Consider the following 23547-nt stretch of genomic DNA (forward strand, 5'->3'; position numbering starts at 1 on the left):
AAAAGATATTATTGGATGGGTTTGAGGACTAATTATTTGTGTTTTAAACTGTAAGTAGAAGTTTACAGAGCTTGCTTATTGCTTGTTTGAGAAGGAACAGTTTAATAATCTAAACCAATTATAAGAAAGCAGGGAATTATTTTTAATTTTTTGTGTATGTGTTTTGTATTTTCAGTGATAAATATATAAACATTGGTGTGTGATGCCTTGCTTTGTTATAGTAGTTGTTGTGAGTGTGATTTGGGTACAGGTTTACAAGTTTATATTTATTCTTATTACAGGTTGAGTCTCTATCATCTGGAATTCTAAAATCTAAAATATTCCAAGAACCCAAAACTTTTCTCATGGGTAACCAAGACAGTGACACCTTGCTGTCTGATGGTTCAATGTACACAAACTTTGTTTCATGAACATAATTATTAAAATCATTGTGTATAAAATAACCTTCAGCCTATGTGTATTAGATGTATATGAAACATAAATGAATTTTGTGTTTAGACTTGGGTTCCATCTCCAACATATCTCATTATATACATATGTGCAAATACAGGTATTTCAAAATCCAAAAAAAATTCCAAAATCCAAAATGCTTCTGGTTTCAAGCATTTCAGATATGGGAGCCTCAACCTCTATGTCCATAAAAAATATTTTTGGAAAGGAATAATGACAGACATACTTCTGGCAATACACTGGTGCAGGTATTTTTCTCTGGTTTACTTGTTTAGGTTCTTGCTTTATGGTCCCCCCCCCCCCCCCCCAGGCTCCAGAGGCTACTGGTACCCTTACAACTTTTCACACAAAAGTAAAAACTTTGTTTTGACAGGCATTTCATGATCGACAGCCCCACCTAAACAATGTGCTGGATTCTCCTAATTGTTCTGCTGGTGTGTGAGGGTGTGTGCACAATGCTGTATGTGTTAATCAGTTTTTATTTTTTTATTGTTTAATGTATCTTTAACTTTGCATTTTGTGAATTTTTAACTATGCGTTGTTTTTAATTTGCTGTAAGTTGCTCTGAATCCCAAACTGGGGAAAAAGACATAAATCAATGCTATAATAAATATTATAATATTATTAATATAGATGTTATAGTGGTACTTGAAGAATATCTTTACATACCTGAAGACGTTTGAAAACTCCCGATTTCTGATTTCCAAATCCATAGGTACAAAGAGAACACAAGGAGTTCTCTTTGATCTCCTCACAAAGAGTCTGCTCTATTTCCCAATCAAATTCTTCCTCTTCTTCTATGTCCTCATCATTTTCAGTACCTGAGGTTTTGTGGTCAATAAAGATTGGTATTAAAAGAACAACCAGTCTCGCTGCTAGAAAATTCCTTCCAACTTTTTTATCTTAGGCCAGAAACAGACAGGCCAAATAGAGACACACGTCCCTGAAGCAGAAGGAAGGTTTACTCTTATATATTTATTGTTTTATGTACAGCCCTGTGCAAATTTACAGCGCTATATAAATAATAATAATAATAATAACAACAACAACAACAGGAAGCTGCTCCGAGGCTGCCTACGGCAAAAGGAGCAGATTTAACCTGCTCCTCCCAGCAGCCCATTCCGGACTGCAGTGGCAGCCCACTTTGGGAGCGGGCTGTCCAGTCACTGCGGTCTCAGAGTGGTCACAGCTGGAGATTGCTCCTTCCAGGCCACCTGCTTCAGCCTTAAGCTTAAGAAAGCAATTCATTCAGAAAATCAAATTAAACTTGGAGATTATTAAGAACTATATGTAGACATCTGACAGAACATCTGAGTGGAGAAACTAAAATCATGCTGGTTTAGTTCCAGGACCATCTAACATCCACACACATTAGAAGTCACTTTGAATACAGAACAACACACAAAATGATTAGTGTATGTACCCCAACTGCCCTCAAAAGTGTGAATGAGCATAACATGATGCTCTATAAAATAGTCTCAAGAGTCTATAAAAGAAATAACTGATATATCTTCTTAAGGTTCAGGTGAAAACTCTTTTCTTATAATCTGAATCCATTGTATTGTGTTCTAGTCTCTGGAGTAGCAGAAAGTAAGTTTGCTCCATCTTCTCCATGACACCCCTTCAGATATTTTAAAATGGCTTCTCCAGGCTAAACAAACCCAGCTCCCTCAGTCATTTCTCATAAGGCTTAGTTTCAAGACCTTTGAGCATCTTGGCCATCCTTCTCTGGACCATTCTACCTTGCCAATCTTTTTCTTAAACTGTGGTGCCAAACAAAACAAAACAAAGGAACGAATATGCCAAGTGAGGTCTGACAAAAGAATAATGAAGTGGCACTACTACTTCCCTTGATCTGGACATAATACTCCTATGGACATGGTCTATAATTCCATTGGCAATTTTGGCCACTGCACCAGATTGCTGACTCATGTTTATTTATTTTACATCCTGCCTTTCTCCCAGGATGGAGGAAGCTTGTGGTCTAATAAGATCCCTAGATCCTTTCCACATGTGCTACTTTCATGCCAGGTATCACTAATCATATTTGTGCATTTCATTTATGCTTTGCTGGTCTAGATGTAGATCTGTTGACATATCCCTGTTGAGTTATATGAATGTACAGAAACGGATTTTATTTAAAAGTGTACAAACCCATCTCCTCTATTAAAGGTTTTGCTGATCGGGATTTGGTTGGTGCTAGTAGAGCTGTCAACATGTCTAACCCATCAAACCTCTCTCCAGGAGTCTCCTTGGGAAGCTGTATTGTAAATATCCCTTGAAAGAAAGAATGATTTTTTTAAAAAAAACAAAGATATTTTACAATCTAAAAACAGGTCATTTTCATATTAATAAGCTGCAAATGTTTTAAAAAATGTAACAGCATGCCATACTATTTTAAGAATCCAGAGGCAGGCACGCAAGTCAAGCTTCGTCAAGCATTAATGCTTTCACATATAAATCAGCAAATCTTAATACAGGGAATGCAAGCTTCTCTTTTAGTATCTGCTCTAATGTGAAAAAGAAGAATTCATGTATCCTTCAAGTGGAAAGATGCAGTAGTCATTTCCACACACAGAGTTCATACATCTCATGAAGTTTCCTCCTCTAAATATAAGCGGTATAAATTATTTATGCCTTTCTCTCTCCATTTCCCATACTGAGAGAAAGAGCCCTAACTTAAATACATCTTCCAAATAACTTGTTGGATCAATCTTCCACAAATATGCAATTTGGAGAAGGAGTGGAGGAGATTAGAAGAGATGTGATACAGAAGCATTATTCTTAAATCCCCAATTTGTCAGACAACATGTTCCAATAGATAAGACTGTGTTTTAAGCTATCTAAGTGAAACATGAGAACTATCCTCCTCTTCTGCCTACCAAGCATAAAGCATTTTAAGTATGTTTCACATTTCAGTGAAGAGAGATGTTTCAAAACAAACTGCATCTAGCAGCAAGTATATCAAACTATATTTAATGGGATCTGAAGCAAATTTATACAGCTGCAGTATGACACAACAGAATGGGTGAACTGCCCTGCAAAATACAGCTTTAAAAGAATATAAAACCTGAGTCATCGTATGTAGCTTTTTCTCTTCCATCTTCAACAATTCGTCCAGGAAGAACCAATCTGCACAAAGAGATTAAGAGCTATGTTATCATCAAGTATCTGAGAATAACTTTTAAAAAAAGAGAGCCAGAGTTATGACTCTTTGGCAAACAAAACTGCATATGCAACACAATTGAACAAAATTCCAAATTGCCAAGCTGTGCAACTTTAAAAGTGGCAAATAAAGAGAGAACACAGAAATTGACAGACATTGAGATCAGATCAGCCAGAGGTAACTCTCACATGCTCAGCACACTATGAACATCACAGACCAAAGCCCCATCTCCTCTGAATTCCTTCCCAGTCTCTCTTCCTCTTTCCCAGCATTTAAGAAACACTATCTACTCATTCAATAGATTTGTCAAGCATTAATGCCAAAAAATGCCTGCTCTAAAAATGGATCATGAAAGCAGCATACAATAGGACAACCATATGTACTGTAAAGACACGTGCACTGCTAGCTCTACTACAACTTCTTTAACAGAGCTGAGTGACAACTATATACAAATGGTAAGTATATTTGATAAGATGAATCCACAAAAATTCCTTGGTACAAGCAGCTATCAATAGTAAGGAAACACTTGTTAAATTCAAACAAATCAAAGTACCAGAGTGCTTGTTAGGCTCATGTATTCTCTTCTTCATCCTTCATGCAAAAGAGGAGGAAATCTGAAATTTCCATTTATGGGTGGCAACAAATTACTGCTTCCTACTTGCACTCAAATATAATATACCATTGTTTGTACAGTCCATACTTTGTTAAGAAACCAGTTGATTCCAAGGCTTGTTGTACTTCATCCCCTTAAAAGCCACAGTCTGTTGTTACATCTGAGTTTAGTTTGTGCAATGCTACAATCTATCATTTGTTAAGGATTTTCTGCCATAATGTGTATGAGAGAACTCATTTCCAGAGACTGTTAGAAATGCTGATTAATGTTCCAGTCAAGGCAATAAAAACTGTATTCAATGAGGTGACATCACATACCTGAGAAAGTAAGGCTTTGCATAAAATTTGAACTCCGTTCCTTCAAAATAGACATCAAACTCTGAAACTCGTGCATATGGTACTCGGATGGTTATGGTAAGAAAATCAGGATCTTGACTCAGTTCAAATGCTGGAGTTATCATGCTGAACACTCTTGGAAAAATCAGAAACACCTCCTATAAAACTGTGTCATGGAAATAAAAGAATGATCATCTCAGTACACGTAAATGACTGTAAATGGCACATGAGCATGGTAACTGTATTTTGTTAATTAAAGCCTAAAATGATTAATTTGGGGCCCCAGCTTTGATCAGGAATTTTAATTTGTGGGGCTGAGATTAAAGCCAGGCTTGTTTCATTTTTTTTCAAAGGTCAATTTGTTTCTGGAGCATAACTGTCAGGGTGTATTAATAAAATATGTTATTATTCCGCCTTTCTTCTATCCCACAAAAACACTCACCACTTGACAAAAAAACTACTGCTGAAAGGAAGAACACTCCACACAAGTCTTTTGCTGGATCCAACCCACTGAATTGGGCAATATGTAGCCACCTTGAATCCCGTTTTAGGAGAAAGGCAAGATATAAATCCAATAAATAAAATTAAATAAATAAATGTAGCTAAATTTTGTTTCTCATTTGGAAGGCCTACTTTCAAAACTTCCACATGGGTGAAATATTAGCCATCTATGAGTGCAGAAACACAGGCACACATTTCATACTAATCTGGAACATAGGTAGGCAAGACTTCATGCTTCCCAGTTCTACTTTTTTAACTAGAAACTTAAGATAAAACCGAAGGCAGGTGAAAAATAATGGTGGGAGTGGGAGCCTCCATACATTTCAAATTCAAGAACAGGTTGATTCAAAGCATATGCTGAACCTAGGAAATCACACTTTAATAGCAGAAATGAGTGTACATAAATTCTGCTCCAGGTTTCCCTCCTGCCAATATTTTATAAAAGCAACAGCATGCTCTATCTCACCATGTCTCACAGTGGGATGTAATCAAAGACAGAAAGAAAAATCATACCAAAACCCCACACTCCAGGACAAAGCAAGAATTAGTCAAGATAAAGCCATGAGGTTACTAAGATTTCAAAGCCTGAATATACAGCTGGCTATTAACGAAGCTCTAAAATAAAGTCAGTATCACCACTAGCCAGGCTTCCAGAGAGAGGTTATTCCATAGCCAGAGACCACAATGGAGAAGACCCTCTTTTACATCTAGATCAGAGCTTGGAATAGTTACTTTCTGAAATTACAACTCCCAGGATCCTCCAACTAGCACAGCCAGTGGATTCTAGGAGTTGTGATCCCAAGCCCTAATTTTTCCAGCCTCTGAGCTGCACTGAGTGGTTAATTACACTCTGCTCAGCGGATCTTAAGACACAGGCAGATATACACATTTCCAGACACCTCTCCCCAAAACCTTTTCCCTGTAGCTATTAGAACAGAGACTGCAGTCAAGAAATCAGAAGATTAGGACTGGAAAGGGCAGCCTTAGAAGAACCAGACAAGATCCTAAAGTACAAAAATTAAAAAACTGAATACCAAAGCTAGGATTGTTCAAGCAACTGTATTTCACATCACCATGTACAGATATGAGAACTGGATTGTGAAGAAAACTGATAGAAAATAAACTCACTTGAGATGTGGTGCTGGAAAAGAGTGTCCTGTCACTCTAGGAGGAAGGCAAGGGCAAACACCCTCTGAACAAATCATGCCAAGAAAACCCTATGCTATGTTATTTTACGGTTGTCATAAATCAGTAGTGACTAGAAGATAGATAACAAACAAGACATTAGAGCATTCTGGCTGAGCGCTTCTTGTTGTTGTATGCCTTCAAGTTGTTTCTGACTTATGGCGACCCTAAGGTGAACCTATCAGGGGGTTTCTTGGCAAGTTTCTTCAGAGGGGGGTTTGCCATTGCCATCCTCTGAGGCTGAGAGAGCATGACTTGCCCACAGTCACCCAGTGGGTTTATGTGGCTGAGTGGGAAATCAAACAACAAAGCCACACGGGCTGAGAGTAGTCCACCCTAGACTGCATATCCTAGGATTCTACAGGATGTTACCATGGCAGTTAAAATGGAATCATAATGCTATAAAAGTACTGTATACTGTCAAAGGGCCAGAGAGAATGAGTCTTGTCTCTCAATGGCATACTATTCCTCTGGGAGCTACAACACATAATGTATACCAATAACTTGCAAACTTTTTTCCATTTTTTCCATGTGAGAGCTATAGTGGCATAGAAACGTGAACACTGGATCAGGATTCGCACCTCCAATCAGAAGTGGAAACCCATTGGGGGACCTTGAGAGTCACACACTCTCAGATCCCACAAAAAAACAATGACAGAGTCACCTTAGGGTCACTATAAGTAAAAAAACGACATGGAGCCACACAACAACTACCACATCCATACATCTTAAAATTATTTTTATCCAACCTGACCTTTGCAACAGAAATAGGATGCAATGGTTAGCATACTGTTATCCAGCCTTAAAACCTGAAATTCGGAGATCTACAGCTGCATCCCCGCTGCAGAAATAATCCAGTCTGATACCACTTTAACTGCCATGGCTCCATGCTGTGGAATTCTTGGAATGATAGTTTTGTGAAACATTTGAGCATCTCTGCCTGAGCACTCTGGTGCAACAACTACAAATCACAGGATTTCATAGCACGGAGCCATGGCAGTTAAAGTGGTGTCAAACTGGATTATTTCTGCAATGCAGATGTACCCCAAGAGGCAAAGGCATCCAGGCATACGAGTCACAACAGATAACTGCCAGGAGGAATTCTAAATTGCATATCTCAAGACTTTGTTGTTGTTGTTGTGTGCCTTCAAGTAGTTTCTCACTTATGGCAATCCTAAAGTGAACCTATCACAGGGTCTTCTTGGCAAGATTTGTTCAGAGGGTTGAGTGTGGGTTGCCCAGGGCCATCCAGTGGGTTCCCATGGCCCAGTGGAGATTTGAACCCTGCTCTCCAATGATCAATAAGGGCTCAAACCACTACACCACACTGGCTGCCTAAAGACCTGCTGTTGTTGTTAGCTTCCCTTGAGTCGACCCCAGCTGGGTGAGACCCTGTCCTCAACTCAGGTCCTGCGAATTTAGGTCCAAAACACACTGCAGAAATAATCCAGTTTGAGACCGCTTTAACTGCCCAGTCTCAGTGGCAGGGAATCCTGGGCATTGTAGTTTACTGCGGCACCCGAGCTTTATGGCAGAGAAGGCTAAATGTCTCACAAAACTACAGTTCCCAGAAAACCCTAACACTGAGCCAGGGCAGTTAAAGCGGTCTCAAACTGGATTATTTCTGCAGTGTGTTTTGAACTTTAGTCCTCTGGCTTCTCCGGTTGAGTCCATCCATCTGGCATGTGGTCTTCTTCTGTTTCTGTCGTATGACTTCCTTTGATGAAGGCTGAAATCTCTCAGCCTCAGAGGATGGCAATGGCAGACCCCCTCTGAATAAACATGGCAAGGAAAACCCCTCATATAGTCGCCTTTGGGGTGCCATTTTCCTGTACCCCGCCTTGATCCTTTTGGAAAGATGGGATATAAATAAAATCTATTATTATTATTACTAATATCCAGCCTCCAGAAGATCTTGTCATGGTATGGTACCAGATACATGTGTTATTAGTGGTCTGACCTACAGCATGGATCACTTTGACCTGGGTTCAAATCCCTGTTCAGCCATAGAAACCCACCTTGGGCAAGTCACACTCTCTCAGCCTCAGAGGGAGGCAGTGGCAAAAACTCCTCTGAACAAATCTTGCCAAGAAAAACCCATGATGGGCTCACCTTAGCATCACCATAAAAACAGAAACGACCTGAAGGTACACAACAACAACAAGGTCCCAGAATCCCCCAAGAAGCAGAAACTGGGTGGATTCTGGGATTTGTAGTCCCCAAAAGCAATGCTCACAGCTAGAGGTTGAGAGGAGAAGCTGCCCCTGCTGCAGCAGTGGTGGCTCCTCTATGGACCCTCGGAGACAAACAGCAAAACAATCTCTCCCGACCCTTTCCACTCTCAGACTGAGCCAGACCACGCACTTACCTCAGTCTCCACGCACGCTGCCACTCCGAGTCTCCGCCCCCTTCAGCCGAACGGCCCGCCCTCCTCCGCCAGGCACCGGCTTCCTATTGGCTATCCCCAGCTGCCAATTCAAACCTTCTCCTCCCGGGAAGCTGCCGCTGCCGGGGAGTGCTTCCAGCCCATTGGCGGATCTCGTCCAATCAGAAGTCACCCAGAGAGCCAGCGCGGCCGAGGAGTGAGTGAGAGTGATAAGCGGGGAAGATGGAAGCGGGGAGTGACGTCACTGTCGCTCTGCGCATGCGCCCCCTTCTTCCCCTCAGGATGGAACCGCTTTGATAATAACAGCCGTCTACACGGCAGCATTAACCCAGTTTCGACGCCGTTTTAACTGCCAATCTCGTGGGTTTGTTGGTCTCTGACAGAGAAGACTGAATGCCTCCCAAAAGTACAAGCCCTCACTGTTCCCTAGTATTGAGCCATGGCTGTTAAAGCGGTATCAACCAGGATTAATTCTGTAGTGTAGATGTACTGTAGTGTTTCCATTATGGGAGAGAAGGAAAGGAAAGCATCATTAGCTCAACGCACAACAAAGTACAACTCCCAGAATTCCATAGCAGGGAGCCATTGCAGATAATAATAATAAAATGTATTTATATCCCGCTCCTCCGAATGATCGAAGCAGCTTACAATAAATACAATATCAATACAATATCATAGAAGATATTATAACCCTAACCTTCTTCCCATCAATAATAATAAAATACATTTAAATCATCAATTATTAAAACAACAATCACAGCCGTTATAAATCAGAAAGACATGGAGACAATAAAGAGTGGTCACCCACAACAACTGGTTTTTGTAACCAAATGTGGTATTTTGAGCGCAAGATGAATTAAAGATATATCAGATTAACCAATAAGAAAAGGAGGTACTGTAGCGGGTGAACCCCAAATCCACAAACCCGAAGGCCTGTGGCCTGCCAGAGGACAAGCAGAGTCAAAGAGACCGAACTGGCTAGGATAAAAAAACGCTTTATTTTCTTGGCCAAGGGCAGCAGCACGCACACACACAGCAAGGTGGGCGTTATCAAAACTGCAGCGCTGAGGGCCTCTTGCCATCTTCTTTTATGCCCTTCTAACTCTACTTTTCCTAGCGTAAGTCAATCACAAAAGCGAAACAGCATTATGTCCTACATTGTCTTTTTGGCATTACATTTGCTTGGCATTACATTTGCTTGCTTGCTTGGAATGTACAGAGAGATAACTGTAAGATACATACTCGGCTAAGCTAGGCTCTTCAAGGCCGCTGGTTAAACACAGGCCATTGTATTCAGAGCCCTCCAGAGGAAGGAGGGGGTGATTATGTGAGTGTGTTTGCTACGGCCACACACAGAAAGAAAGAGTAGGGGCCAGCATAGCCCATTTGCACTTTACTCTGTAGGCTCAATCTATGGGCCTTCTGTAACTATTGATTCTTTTGCAAAGCAAAGTACAGAAGCAAGAAAGCATTATTATTATTATTGTGTCCCTCTCAGTACAGTTTACAAAAATCTGAGTAAAATATTACTCATTTTCTTTAGGAAGAGAGCGAGGATATAGAACAAGGATAGGTAAAACAAGACTTTAATATAACTGTTGAGTTCAAAGATGTTTTATTGTTAAGGGTACTTTGGAAGCGATCGTTGTTGTTTTTTTGAAATGACGGTAGAGATGACAAAAAACTATGCTGTTGTTTTATGTTATATGTAAATGTTTTATATAAATAAAATCAGTAAAAAGAAAAAGAAAAAAAGAAGGAAGCCCTGCCTGAAGAGATGTGTCTTGATAAAGCGGTGCCAAAGTGGATTATTTCTGCAGTGTGGATGCAGCCAGAATGACTCTGAAGGACAAATCATTATTTGAGAATATAAAAAAATATTATGATTCCTCCCCCCCCCCCCCCCGACACTATAAAAAACAGAATCTGTGTCCTTCTGATTACTAGAAACTGGTGCAATCTGCTATAGATTATTTCTGCAGTACGGATGCAGCTTTCTTCTTTACTTATACGGCTTACTAGAAATCAGTGTAAATGAGTGTATTTTAGTGGGTACTTCTTCTCTCGTATGCCTTGAGGGACGCCCCACTAATCTAATGTTCCTTAACATGATCTTGTTTTCCAGGTCATTGATTTAATTTCTCAGGACTTTAGAGGCTGCAGTAGCTTCATTCATAATACTGTTACGAACATCCAGTGATAATTTTCCCCCCTTAGCTTTTAACAATTTCAAGCCTAGCTCAGTCTTCATCTAAATCCCTTGCTTAATCTCTGCAGAAAAAAATATGGAAAGTCAGATCATGCTCATTTCTGTAACATCCAAACAATTATACCTCTATTGGGACAGCCAAAATGCACAATGACATGTTGCAAGCTTTCAAAGTCACATTGTCTTCTTCAGCAGGCAAACAGGAGAAAGAAACTGAGGATGTTAGTCATAGGCCTGCATTTTCTGTTACTGGTCTTAGTTCAGATGGTATCTGCAGGGTTCAAGCCATTTCTCATTTATGACTTGCCATAAGGTTTTCTGGGGCTGAGAGTTTGTGACTCACCCAAGGTCACTAAAACATCCATGGATAGATGTGTTGGCCATTTACCAAATCCAGTCAAAAATCCACTGAACAGTGATACACCTTTATTAACCAACCAAAATACACAATATATATATTGCAAGCTTTCGAAGCTTCACTGGCTTCTTCATCAGCCAAGGTGTTACAAACCAAACAGGCCAGAAAGAAGAGGGGCCTGCAAGATATGCCCCTCCATACCATCTTAACTAAGAACAGAAATAGCAAAATGCAGGCCTATGACTAACATGCTCAATATTTTTTCCTCTTGTTTGGTTTGAAGAAGCCAGTGAAGCTTTGAAAGCTTGCAACATATACATTTTGGTTGACCAATAAAGGTACCAAGGTCACTGGGTGGGTTTCCATGGCTGAGCAGGGAATCAAACCCTGATCTCCGGAGTTGTATTCCAACACTCATATCACTACAACACACTGGTGTCCCCATAAGTCAAAGTCTGTCTGAAGGTGCAAAACAACAAGGGGGTACCAGGCCAGCCAAACATTTGCTTCATTCAACTCAGTCTCAGTCCAGGCAATGATGGGTCAGTTTTCTCATTTCAATTAATTAAAACATGCTAATGCCCAGACAACTTAATATTTCTCACTTTTCACCCTCTGAGAGTCAATGATATGGCACTGGTGTAGGGAAATACAATCACAAGATCAGATTATGACCCAGTTCCTACTAGATGTTGGTGTTGTTGTATGCTTTCAATTTGTTTTTGACTAATGGCAACCCCAAGGTGAACCTATCCAGGATTTTCTTGGCAACCTGCATGAAAAGGGGCTTGCCATTGCCATCCTCTGAGGCTGAGAGAGTGTGATTTGCCCAAGGTCACCTAGTGGGTTTCAATGGCCAAGCGGGGATTCAAACCCTGGTCTTCAGAGTCATAGTCCAATGCTCAAACCACTACACCACACTGGTCTAGATGTTACAGGGTGGGATGCAAAGGGGAAGAGCAGACAAGTAGTTGCCATTTTTGGTGGCACTCTCAGTTTTAGTGCCATGTCTAAACTGACCCACATTGTTACTGTAACATGAAAAAGTCATCCATTTCTCATTTCTGCTTTTGTAGAAAGAGACTAACAACTTAATTAGGAGATTAATCATCTTTATCAGCTATCTTTAAAAATGATGTATTGTAATGCCTTTCATGCTGGACTGATTCCCATGTTAAGGACTTTTTCATCCTGTTTCTGATTATGATAAAATCATTACTGTCAATTCATAACAATGCCTACATTACATCATTATGGCTGTTTTATGTTACTGGCTGTGGTCCAGAAACCAACTAAGTTGATTAGTTTGTCTTAAAACAATGAATGTACTTTTGAATAGTTCATTCGCAAATCATAGAATCATAGAATCGTAGAGTTGGAAGAGACCGCAAGGGCCATCAAGTCCAACCCCCAGCCATGCAGGAAATCCAAATCAAAGCATCCCCGACATATGGTCATCCAGCCTCTGCTTAAAGATCCCCAAAGCAGACTCCACTACACTCCGAGGGAGTGTGTTCCACTGTCAAACAGCCCTTACTATCAGGAAGTTCCTCCTCATGTTGAGGTGGAATCTCTTTTCCAATGCTCTATGCACTGTTCTCTGGAGCAGCAGAAAACAAGCTTGTTCCCTCCTCAATGTGACACCCCTTCAAATATTTAAACAGGGCTATCATAACACCTCTTAATCTTCTTTTCTTCAGGCTAAACGTCCCCAGCTCCCTAAGTCGTTCCTCATAGGACATGGTTTCCAGACCTTTCACCATTTTAGTCGCCCTCCTTTTGGACACGCTCCGGTTTCTCAGTCCTTTTTGAATTGTGGTGCCCAGAACTGGACACAATATTCCAGGTGGGGCCTGACCACAGCAGAATACAGTGGCATTAGTACTTCTCTTGTTCTAGACACTATACTTTTATTGATGCAGCCTAAAATTGCATTGGCCTTTTTAGCTGCCGCATCACACTGTTCACTCATGTTCAACTTGTGGTCTACTTGGACTCCCAGATCCCTTTCACATGTAGTTTCATTCAGCCAGGTGTCTCCCATCCTATATCTGTGCATTTTATTTTTCTGCCCTAAGTGCAGTACCTTACATTTCTCCGTGTTGAATTTCATTTTGTTAGCTTTGGCCCAGCTTTCTAGTCTATTCAGGTCGTTTTGAATTTTGATCCTGTCCTCTGGAGCTATTCCTCCTAATTTGGTTTCATCTGCAAATTTGATAAGTATGGTCCCAATTCTGTCATCCAGGTCATTGATAAAGATGTTGAATAACACCGGCCCCAGGACATTCTCTCCAGGATGAAAAGGAGCCATTGCTGAGCACCCTTTGGGTTTGGCCAGTCAACCAATTACAAATCCATATAACAGTTACTTTGTCTAGCCCACATTTTACAAGCTTGTTTGCAAGAATGTCATGGGAAACCTTGTCAAAGGCCTTACTGAAATCAAGATATACTATATCCGCAGATGTGGGTTATTCGTCTTATAGGGTGGGGGCTGAAACTTACGAGCCGGACTGGAGAATCTGCGGTCACCACATATGGTGAGGGAGGTCAAAAACGTCCGTGGCCGCATCCTCACCATATGTGGCAACCGTATGAAAGCAGCAAGGGTGGCGCTGTTTAAGTACGGTAGAAGAAAATCCACTCACCAGGATTCATGGAAAGAAGTGACTTAACACGGTCCTGATGACAAGGTGAGGGGGCGCCTCACCGGGAAGGTGTAAGTGAAAGGTGGAGCAAGCTACAGATGTCAGGGACACCCATAGCTTTGTGTCATGGCAATTAAAGTGGTGTCAAACTGTTTTATTTCTGCAGTGTGGCAGCTTAAGACTCTGGGAGAGCAAGGTTTAAATTTTTTCTGGACCCTAGAAACCATTGGGTGAGTTTGGGCAAGTCATACTCCAGGTGCATCTATACTGTAGAAATAATGCAGTTTGACACCAATTTGACAGCCATGGCTCCATTCTACAAAATCCTGGGGTTTGTAGTTTGTAAGATATCAGCACTCTTTGTCAGAGAAGAATAGAAGTTTTACCTGGTAAAACTACAAATCTCAGGTTTTCATAGGATTTAGCTACAGCACTTAAAGTGGTATCAAACTGCATTATTTCTACAGTGTAGATTCACCCTTCCTCAGCCTCAGAGGAAGACAATAGCAAGCCACCTTTCAACAAATCTTGCAAAGAAATCCTAACGACATCTTTGCCTTAGGTTTACCATAAGTCAGCAAAGATTGCATGACACATCAGCACCATAACAACATAAAACTGATTGCAAAAGAACAATGGTATGTAGCTGCATTATGATAGGAAACCTGGCACATGTAGTCATAATAATCCATGCAAAAGATTCCACATGAATAATATTATGTTTATACTGGGACTGAACTTTATTTCCTTTGTTTACAGAGAAGAAAGCATCTGGAGTTAGTTAGTTTTCCAGACAACACTTGCAATGCATTCTTCAGTCCACATAAAAACAAAAAGATGCAACCAACTTCATTCTTATTAACCCCATCCATTGCGTGTTGCAGGAAGATGATGGTTTGCTCAGTTTTTATAGAATTGATTCATAACTATTAGACTAAGACACTTCCCTTCTAAATGCAACCATTTGGATAATTTTATGCCACTTCAGAGGAAACAGTAGAACCTAATTTATTGAAACCAGAGAGGAGCAACGTGGCCATATGTTAAAATCCCCATCATCCTAATCACTAGCCATATGGACTGGGGCTAATGGAAACCAGAGCTCAGCAACATCTGGAAAGCTAGAGGCTTCCTATGTCTAGATCTGGAACAGATTTTTACAGTATGCACTTGGGAGTCCACAGCACTCCCATCCATGCATTGTGCTCCCCCATGCCCAGGATGATGGTTAAATCTTTGAATTTTGCATCATGCATGAACTTGCTTGATTCCCTTTCAGGAAATGATATGGAGAAAGTAGGAGAGTATAGCTCCCAAACAGTACAAAGGATCAAGTGTACAAAAATGTCCAGATCATTACAAAGTAGTCTGAGGATAGGATTTCACATACAAAGTAGCATACCAGTGGCTCCAAAGGGGGTATTCATGGGTGCCCATAGTTTGCAGCCATCTTATTCACAAGAAAATTCCCCTGTGGTCAATAAAACTTACACAGACAACCATGCATAATGTTGTAGAATTTAGTTCTGGTGCAAATGGTTTCTCATGCCAGCAGTTTCTTAATAATGTATAATTAACTACAGTAGAGTCTCAATTATCCAACCTTTGATAATCCGACATTCTGGATTATGCTACATCGCCGCTCAGTGATTTCTTTACATTTTCAGAGGACTGAACTGTTTATACAGTACGTACTGTACATCACAATGTTGATCAGTGATTTCTTTACATTTTCAGAGGACTGTTTATACGTTACAATATTGTTACTGTAACGTTACTGCAATGTTACTTTCACTGTTACCGCAGTAAAACTTCAATACGTTTGCAATTCATAGTGATTTCAAGGCTTTTCTTGGACCGTCCAGATTATCCAATATTTTCGGCTATCCGACTATCAGCCCGCCCATTTATGTCAGATAATCAAGACTCTACTGTAGTTTCTCCCAACCTCCTGGCAATGATAGATGTATTGTTGTATGCAGACAGAACTTTTAAATAAAGATCTTCAAGTGAGTTGTTGTTTACTGCCTTCAAGCTGACTTTGACATATGGCGCCCCTATCATTGAGAGAACGCAGAGGCTGTATCCACACTGCCAAAATAATCCAGTGTGAGACCACTTTAACTGCCATGGCTCAAAGGGCCTGAACAGACAGGCCAAAATAAAGCAGCTTTGGGTCACATTGGAGGTATGCTGTTTAAATGACACACGCATCTTAAGAGGCCAGAAGGTGTGTCAAAGCTGCACACCAGTCCTTAGAACTGGAGTGTGGTTTTGGCATGGCTTCCAGCCTCTTAGGATGCATGCATCCTTTATACAGCACACCTCCAAAGTGATCCGAAGCAGCATTATTTTGGCCTGTCTGTTCAGACCCAAAGTTATGGGTTTTTGGGAACTGTAGTTTGTTGTGGTAACAGAACTCTGGTGCCACAACAAACTACAGTTCTCAGAATTCCATAACATTGAGTCATGGCAGTTAAAGTGGTGGCAAACTGGGTTATTTCTACAGTGTGGATTTAGCACAATTACCTCATCTTCAACCACCCTGCTCAACTCTTTCAGATGCATGGTTGTGGCTTCTCTAATTGAAGCTATCAGTCTGGAATGCAGTCTTCGTCTTTTTCTATTGCTCTCAACTTTACCAAGCATTATAATATTGTCTAGTGAGTCCTGTATTCTCATGATATGGCCAAAATATGATAATCTCAGGCACGTTACAGACCGCCGAAAAGTGGCAGCCTGCACCCGCCCCTTTCCCCGCCGGATCGGGGCCTCAGTGGCCAGAGCAGCAACCGCTGAGACCCCAATCCGCCGCTTTCCAGGCCGTGGGGAAGCGGCAAAAGGCCACTTCCCCGAGGCCTGGAAAGGGGTGTCCTTGGGGCTTCAAGCCCCAAGGACACCCTGTGGCGGCGGAGAGGAGGAGAAAGGGGCCGCTTGGCCCCTTTCTCCTCTGTGTCGCTGGGCGCAGCCATCTAAAGGCTGCGCCAGTGACGTAAGACCAGGAAGGAGCTCCGTTTTGGAGCTCCTTCCTGCACCCACGAAAGGGCGCACTAAGCGCCCTCACACGGCACGACAGCATCACGTCCGTGACACCTCGTTTGGAGGCGGCACGTTCGTGACGCCATCATGGCGGCCCCCATGTAGATGGGGCGCCTCCATCTTGTACGTCCTCAGGACGTATTAGGCTTGGGGGCGTCAAGAAGTGATGCCCCTTTTTAAACCTAGGACGTCCTGAGGACGTCCCTTATGGCGGTCTGTAACGCACCTCAGTTTGGTAAACTTTGCTTTCTGGTGGCACAGCTGTGGTGACTCAGTGGTTAAGGCCTGAAGAAGAAAAGCCCTCCCTTCAGCCACCATCTTGGGGAGAGAGAGGCAGGCTAGCTCCAACTGCCTGCCTGAAGAAGAAAAGCCCTCCTTCCGACCACCATTTTGAGGGGGAGAGAGGCCTGGCATGAAAGACTAAGAGCCCTCCTTCCGACCACCATCTTGAGGGGGAGAGAGGCCTGTTATGTTTTATTTTGACTTTGTATTGTACTTCCTGTTGTACACCGCTTTGATCTAATTTGGAAAAGCGGTATATAAATAAACATTATTATTATTATTATTATTATTATTATTATTATTATTATTATTAAATGCTGGTACTGCAGCCACAATGCTGTGAGTTGGATCCCAGGGCTCCAAGGCTGACTCATCCTTCCATCCTTTCATAGATCAGTAACATGAGTACCCAGCTTGTTGGGGGCAATTGGCTTACAGGCTGTAAACTGCTTAGAGAGTGCTGAGTTCACTATTATGCGGTATAGAAATGTAAATGCTAATGCTAAAGGTCCTAGCAGGCCGCAAAAACTGCCTTGGTGGCAGGGACGCAGCCAAGGGGGGGGTTCTTGGGGTCCGGATCCCCCCCTTCCATTAGAAAAATGAATGGTGCGTGCTGCTGCGCTGCCACGTCCAAGCCCCATTATAATGGTGGCACTTAGTCTGGACCCCCCCCCTTCCTAAAATCCTGGCTACATCCCTGTTGGTGGGACTGCACACAGTCTGTAGGCCACACTTTGCCCACCACTGCTCTGGCCAATGGCTCTCAACTTTTGGTCCTCCAGATATTTTAAAGTTCATACTTTTGCAGTGATGCATCCTTGCTAGTGGAACAGCTCCACCTTTAGAGTGTTCCTATGATATTTCCTTTGCAGTTTCTGCTAGGAAATCTTTCATGCAGTACTTGGAACAGTTGCTTTTTTGATTCCAACTTTCAGAATCATTCAGCCACCACAATCATTGGACATGCTAGCTGAGGGATTCTGGGAATCAAACAAATATATACTTTATGTTATGAGATCTCTAGTCGTGGTTCTGGCACATTTTACATTCTGCTAGATGTTTCTCCACGGGTAGCATAACTCCAATCTATGTTTTCAGCCAAATGGCACGGTCCTGAATTTGTTTACTGAAAGGTGTATGTGTCCAACTGAGTTCAGTGGAACTTACTCCTCAATTAATGAGTATGTGGTTGCAAGCTGCCTTAATCTGGAGCAACAAGAGTTTTGTTGCAATTGATTCACTTCTTTCATCTATCATAAATGTGCCAATTACATTCATTTTCCAAATGTGCTACAACTCTAAAATGAAAACTTAATTGATTTTTTTCCAGTGTAAGCTTTCAATGCCAATATACAGAAACATACTTATAGTCCAATTATGAGTACTTTAATTTGGCATTAAATTCCAATTATTGCAGTAGAGCTTGCTTCCACATAAATATACTTTATTAGCTCACAGCCTTATATAGAGGTAAATTCCATTTAACTCAATGGGACTTTCAATACAGGGTGAAATCAATTATTTAACTTGTGGTCTTTACTTGAAGATGTACCACTTGGCAATTCTAATCATAAGAATCATAATTGTGGCCTTGTAAATTACTCTGTTTCTTTAAAGCAGTATCCTCCAGGATTTTGTTGGACTGCAACTCTCATCATCCTTTAACATCCATTATTCTGGCTAAGGCTGATGGTAGTTGCAGTTCAACAACATCTGAAGGGTCATAATTGCCTGCCAATGCCTTAAAAATAACTATAACACTGAAGAGAGAGTAGGCTGTTCACTTCCCGCTTCATATTGTCAACGGTCCCCTTCTGCCTGTAGCAATTTGTGAGCAACAAGAAGTAAGTAAGAAGAGTGAATGATGGCATAACAGGAATGGGAATTATGCAGCCCTCCAAACATTACAACTCCTAGGATTCCTCACCATTGGTTATGCTGGCTAGAGCTGCTGGGAGTTGCAATCCAACAAAATCTGGAGGGCCAACCACATGATTCCCATTTTTGCAGAACAGGGAAAGAATAGACACAAGAAGCTCTACAACTATGGAGATTTCCTCTTAATCACTTGTTTCTAAGAAGCAGAGTGAGCCTACCGACTATGAGTTAGTCATCTGTAAGCACCAGCTGTGTGAAGCTCCTATTTAGCATGCATCTACACAGTAGAAATAATGCAGTTTGACACCACTTTAATTGTCTTGGCTCCATCCAACAAAATCCTGGGATTTGTAGTTTTGTGAGGCACTAGCAGAATGTCAAGAACCTTGCAAAATTAACGGGGTTGGCTGACCCCGGAACTTTAAGGAGTGACAGCCTGCTCTGCACATATCTTACAGTTATGCATCTCCAGCTCTATTCACCTACTACTCTGTCTCATCCTTGAGGAAAACCACATATTGGCCAAGGCTTCTCTTGCTTCCTATACCATGGGGAAGTTCCTTTATTGGACTACATCTCCCATATTTAGGGTTGCCATCCCTGAGGCCCTCCAAACCGGGAAAAATGTAGGACAAGGTTTTAAAATGTAGGACTTTTAAAAAATTTCCTGGCCAGGAAATTAAAAAAAAAAGGTCCTACATTTTAAAATCTTGTCCAAGGCCTCCCTGGGGCCTGGGAGAGAGCGTCTCCCAAGCCCCAGCGAGGCCTTGGAGGACTCTGCGATTGCGGAGCCGCTTCCAGGGCTTCGCTGGCGGGGGGAATCCCGGGGGCGGGGCCAAACCGGGGCGGAACCATGTGGACCTGCCCCAAAACGGGAAAGTCCCGCACCCAGGCGGGATATGGCAAGCCTACCCATATTTTCCAGCCAGCCTAGCGAGGCTGGTTGGAGGTGGGGTTGGTAGTTCAAAAATATGCCTTTTCCAAGCTACCACCTATCCATTACTTCTCCTCCAGGGCCTAAATATTTTAAACATTTAAAATTTTATTTCTTTCCATGTTTAAGACAGCTTCCGTGGAACTCAGTCTCCTCAGCATGCATGTAGAAATGAAATACTTTAAATACACACACACACAACGAGAGTAGAGTGGAGGCAATCTACTTTTTTTGTTCTTTTCTGGAGAGCTGAGGCCAAATGCATCCCAGCTAGATGGACTTTCTTTTCCTAGTTCCTTACAACTGTACTGACAACTTACTGTTTATGTCATCTTCTTCTCATTTTTTCCAGGAAGAGTAAACAATCATACTTTAATTAAGCACCCAATGTCTTTGGAAAGACAGAAAAATCATACATTCAGCTCTAAGTGATGCAGTGAGTCACTGGACAAATAAGATGATTCTCTAAATCTGATTTAACCACTAGATCAGGCACTAGACTGGACAGGACATAGCATAAGCCCAAGTTATGATTTTGGTGAACTACTAAATGCCTTCCTTTTGTACAGCATCCAAATTTTCCAGATGTTTTCAGAAATCAGATGTTGGGAGTGTGTTTAATGGAAAAAAAGCAAATGTGTCACGAATGTTATTTTGCAAATATTAATGATGCATTACCTACTACCTACCTTCTATCTGAATGTGAGAGCAGTTAACATTTTTATTCAGATACAAGTCCTGTCTTTTTAAAGTATGACTGCAAGCTAAGTTATCTTTAAACATTAGTTCTTTATTTTATCAAATTCACCAAAATAGGGCGTTATAGTAAGATCCTTGTTTTTCCCTCAGTGCCTAAGAATTTGCAAGTTTTCCTTTGGTTATTTTTAAAGAATTGATAGCTGTTGTAATATGGCAGTCTTCAGTTCACTGATGTTACCAGCAGGAGGGTGTGTGTGTGTGTGTTTTAAAGGTACAGTATTCTAATTGTACAAATTCCCCTACACTAAAAATAAAAAAGGAGGAAATAACACAAAGCATGCTTTGACCCTCACTTGCATCCCGTATCAATCAGTTTCTCCACAAGAATCAGTAGCTTTCATCTACCATATACCTATAACGCCTTTCTAGCACTAGTTAAGAACTATTCCTGCTGCCTCAAAAATTTTATACTGCTAATACTGTACTTCTCCAAAATTGGGCTTCTCCTATTTTCACCAAGATTGCCTGATAAACTTTGTCATTTAAGTGCTTAATGAACACAGTCTCTCACATTTTTCTAACTGCACATTTTCAGTTCCCAGTTGCACATTTTGTGTCCAAAAGTGTTTGTAGATGCTGTTTGCTGTCAAGTGGAGTTTGATGTACTATGAATGCGAGATCTCCAAGTTTCCCTGCCATCAACAGCTCAGCTCAGGGCTGCCAAACTCAGGGCTATGGCTTATTCAGGATCAATCCACTTGTAGTGAGGTCTTCCTCTTTTCCTATTTTTTTCAGGGTGTCACATCATCTTATGGTATCTCCAAAGCAAAACAGCCTCAGTTTAGCCATCTTGGCTTCTATTGAGATTTAAGGATTTGTTCTTGGACCCATTTGTTTGTCTTTTTAGCAGTCCATGGTATTTGTAGAATTCTCCTCTAGCACCACAAACCCTATTCAGCAGTGTGTGCATGTGCTGTGTGCCTTCAAGACATTTCTGACTTATGCTGACCCTAAGGCAAACCTATCACAGGGTTTTCTTGGCAAGTTTCTTCAGAGCGGGTTTGCCATTGCCATCCTCTGTGCTTGAGGGAATGTGACTTCTCCAAGTTCACCCAGTGGTTTATGGCTGAACAGGAATAGCATTACCCTGTGCCTAGCTCTGCTAACTTACCCAATCTGTTTTCAAAGTCACCTGAACTAGTGTCTGTTACAGTATCCAACATGTAAGTCCAGGACCAATATTTGGTAGGTGATGTAAAAATAAAACGATGCAAGAGTGCCATCAGGAGTCAGCATCATAAGTCACTGCCAAAGGGCTTGCTTTAAACAGCTGGGCATCAAAGCCCAGCCCCCAAAATCTTGTTGCTGTTTTTTGCCATCACTGCTTCCTTTTTCCCTACCTAACCTGAAAGGAGACTGTATGGTCTGTTTAGTACTGGAGATCACCAGGGAATTATTCTCAAGGGAGGAGGGTAAGGAAAGAATCCTATTGAAACCTCACAGGGCCAGTGATGCCAGTCAGGTATGAGAATACTGTGGTTGATGAACAGATGGTCTCATACTGTGATGGCAGTCAGAAGGGTGAAACAAAAGCAGAGCAACTTGGTAACATATTTTGTTTGTTTGTTTGTTTTATATAACTGCACTGAAGTCAACTTCATCTTATGGCAATTCTGTGGATGTGAGTTCTCCAAGTCACCCTGTCATCATTAGCCCTGCTCAGGTCTTGCAGACTCAGGGTCATGGCTTCCTTGACTGAGACTATCCAACTAGAATGTTGGGCCAAAACAAGCGCCTCGTAAAGCCACTTTCTGAGCGGTTTGGGAGTGTGGCATTTACACACTGCATGCCCCCAAGATGTCCAGAAGCTGCCCTGGCCAATTACACAGGAGCAGTTTCAAGATGCTCCAGCAGTGTGGCGTTTACACATCACATGCTGCCATAATGCCCAGAAGCCACTCTGGGGTTGTGGCGGGATTGCCTTTACTGTCTCAAATAGGAGTGGATTGGAGCCGGAGCGTATGGTTACTGCGGCCCCAATCCACCTTTTCTGGCTATGTGTTTTGGCCTGTTGTCTTCTTTTTCCTACTGCTTTCTGCCTTACCAAGTCTCTTCTAGCGACTCATGTCCTCTCATGATATGGCCAAAGTACAACAGCCTCAGTTTAGTCATCATGGCTTCTAGGAAGAATTCAGATTTCATTTATTCTTGGACCCATCTGTCTGATTTTTTAGCAGTCCATGGTGTCCACAGAATTCTTCTCCAGCACCAAAATCTCAGATGAGCTGGAGCCTTATTGCATTACAAAATAAGCCGAGAGGCAGTGAGGCAGAAGCGGCTTTCTGTTTACATTGCCACATGTACTTGAAGCACATCCATTCTGTTTCCAATGGAGACAATTATAAATGTGTGCCTTTTGGAAAAATCAGTTTGGCAAAAGCCACGCTTTTATGACCATCTCCTTCTAGAGGGAGAACAGAAGTACTAAGACATCATGGGGAGAGGCAAGCAGAAAGCTGCTTCATTCTTGCTGCCGCTTGTCTTTCTTTTGTAATGTGGTAAGACTCTTGATATTCTTCCTATCAGCATTCTTCACCATCCAGCTCTCATGCCCAGACATAGTGTGATGGGAAATACAATGGCATTGACACTCTTAACTTTAGTATTCAGTGACATATCTTTGCAGTTCAGGATCCTGTCTAGTTTATTCATAGATGCTCTTCCAAAATCTAGTCTTCTTCTGATTTTTTGACTGCAGTTTCCATTCTGATTAATGACTGAGCCAAGTATGGGAAAACTTTCACTATTTCAATGTTTTCATCGGCTACTTTAAAGTTATGTAAATCATCCATGGTCATTATTTT

The 23547-nt window shown here is 41.6% G+C and overlaps 1 protein-coding gene across 1 annotated transcript in view; it reads right to left on the reverse strand.

Moving 5' to 3' along the window:
- The window catches only part of SHQ1 (SHQ1, H/ACA ribonucleoprotein assembly factor), a 101080-nt gene extending 95446 nt beyond the window's left edge, over positions 1 to 5634 (reverse strand). The window contains exons 1-4 of the mRNA XM_089519613.1: positions 4547 to 5634; positions 3521 to 3582; positions 2605 to 2727; positions 1120 to 1271 (exon numbers count right to left, since the gene is read on the reverse strand). Of these exons, the coding sequence (XP_089375739.1) occupies positions 1120 to 1271; positions 2605 to 2727; positions 3521 to 3582; positions 4547 to 4689 (480 nt within the window). The 5' untranslated portion in view covers positions 4690 to 5634. The remainder of the gene's footprint in view (positions 1 to 1119; positions 1272 to 2604; positions 2728 to 3520; positions 3583 to 4546) is intronic.
- Between the last annotated feature and the right edge of the window lie 17913 nt (positions 5635 to 23547).

This window comes from Sceloporus occidentalis, unplaced genomic scaffold (assembly GCF_023333645.1).
Source record: "Sceloporus occidentalis isolate IW3139 unplaced genomic scaffold, rSceOcc1.0.p SCAF_1, whole genome shotgun sequence".
NCBI lineage: Eukaryota > Metazoa > Chordata > Lepidosauria > Squamata > Phrynosomatidae > Sceloporus > Sceloporus occidentalis.